General features: G+C 28.8%; 1 protein-coding gene across 1 annotated transcript; it reads left to right on the top strand.

The window, feature by feature from the left end:
• The first annotated feature begins 6 nt into the window (after positions 1–6).
• LOC100573086 (ring canal kelch homolog) lies at positions 7–766 on the top strand. The gene is made up of 3 exons (XM_003248631.3): positions 7–55; positions 115–417; positions 504–766. Exons 2-3 carry the CDS (start codon positions 178–180, stop codon positions 690–692), a joined length of 429 nt encoding a protein of 142 aa, XP_003248679.2. The 5' UTR covers positions 7–55; positions 115–177; the 3' UTR covers positions 693–766.
• Positions 767–861: the final 95 nt, after the last annotated feature.

Consider the following 861-nt stretch of genomic DNA (forward strand, 5'->3'; position numbering starts at 1 on the left):
AGGAGAAGAGCTTATCACCCAAAGCATACGTAGTAGACCCAGGCATGAAGATAAGGTATGATTCTGTATAATTTATATATCTTTCCAATATATTTAATAATTTAATTATAACAGGTTATATTAGTTGTTGGTGGAATTCAGACTGGATTAAGTAAAACTTTAGAATATTTCGATCCAATGACAGAAAAATGGCATTTTGGCCCGGAATTAATTACCAATCATAGACGACATAGTCTAGTCGTAATTAAAGACAATTTGGTATTTGATGTGGGTGGTTATGAAATTGGTTTATCACCTTTTCGGTGTGTTCACATGCTAGATATAACTGAAAATCCACCACATTGGCAACTAACTAACGACCTGTTAGTTGAACGACAATTTTTAGGTGTTGGTGTAATAAATGATAATATCTATGCTGTAAGTAATGTTAAATTATAATTTATTAGTTTAATTGTTATTTCTGTTAATTAGCGCGAATCAATAAATTATGCATTTAATTTAAGGTAGGCGGATCAAATGATAGATATGAAGATTTAAAAAGTGCCGAAGTTTTTGACTTCAATACTAAAAAATGGCGAATGATATCCAGTATGAATACTTTGAGATCTCTATTTACGGTTGGAGTCCTGAATGATCTTTTATATGTGGTAAACTTTTTTTATGATTTTAATTTTGTATTATATTTGTTATAATAATAATTGGAATTGGAATGATAAAATTCTCCCGAGAAAGAATCGTGTAATATATTTACAAAATAAAACATTTCGATAAATTCAAGTTGATATCACTAATATAAATATTTGTACATATACCTCTTCGATTCAATGATTTAATAATTTCACTGGGGAACTGATTCATTTT

This window comes from Acyrthosiphon pisum, unplaced genomic scaffold (genome assembly GCF_005508785.2).
Source record: "Acyrthosiphon pisum isolate AL4f unplaced genomic scaffold, pea_aphid_22Mar2018_4r6ur Scaffold_5914;HRSCAF=6475, whole genome shotgun sequence".
Classification (NCBI taxonomy): Eukaryota; Metazoa; Arthropoda; class Insecta; order Hemiptera; family Aphididae; genus Acyrthosiphon; species Acyrthosiphon pisum.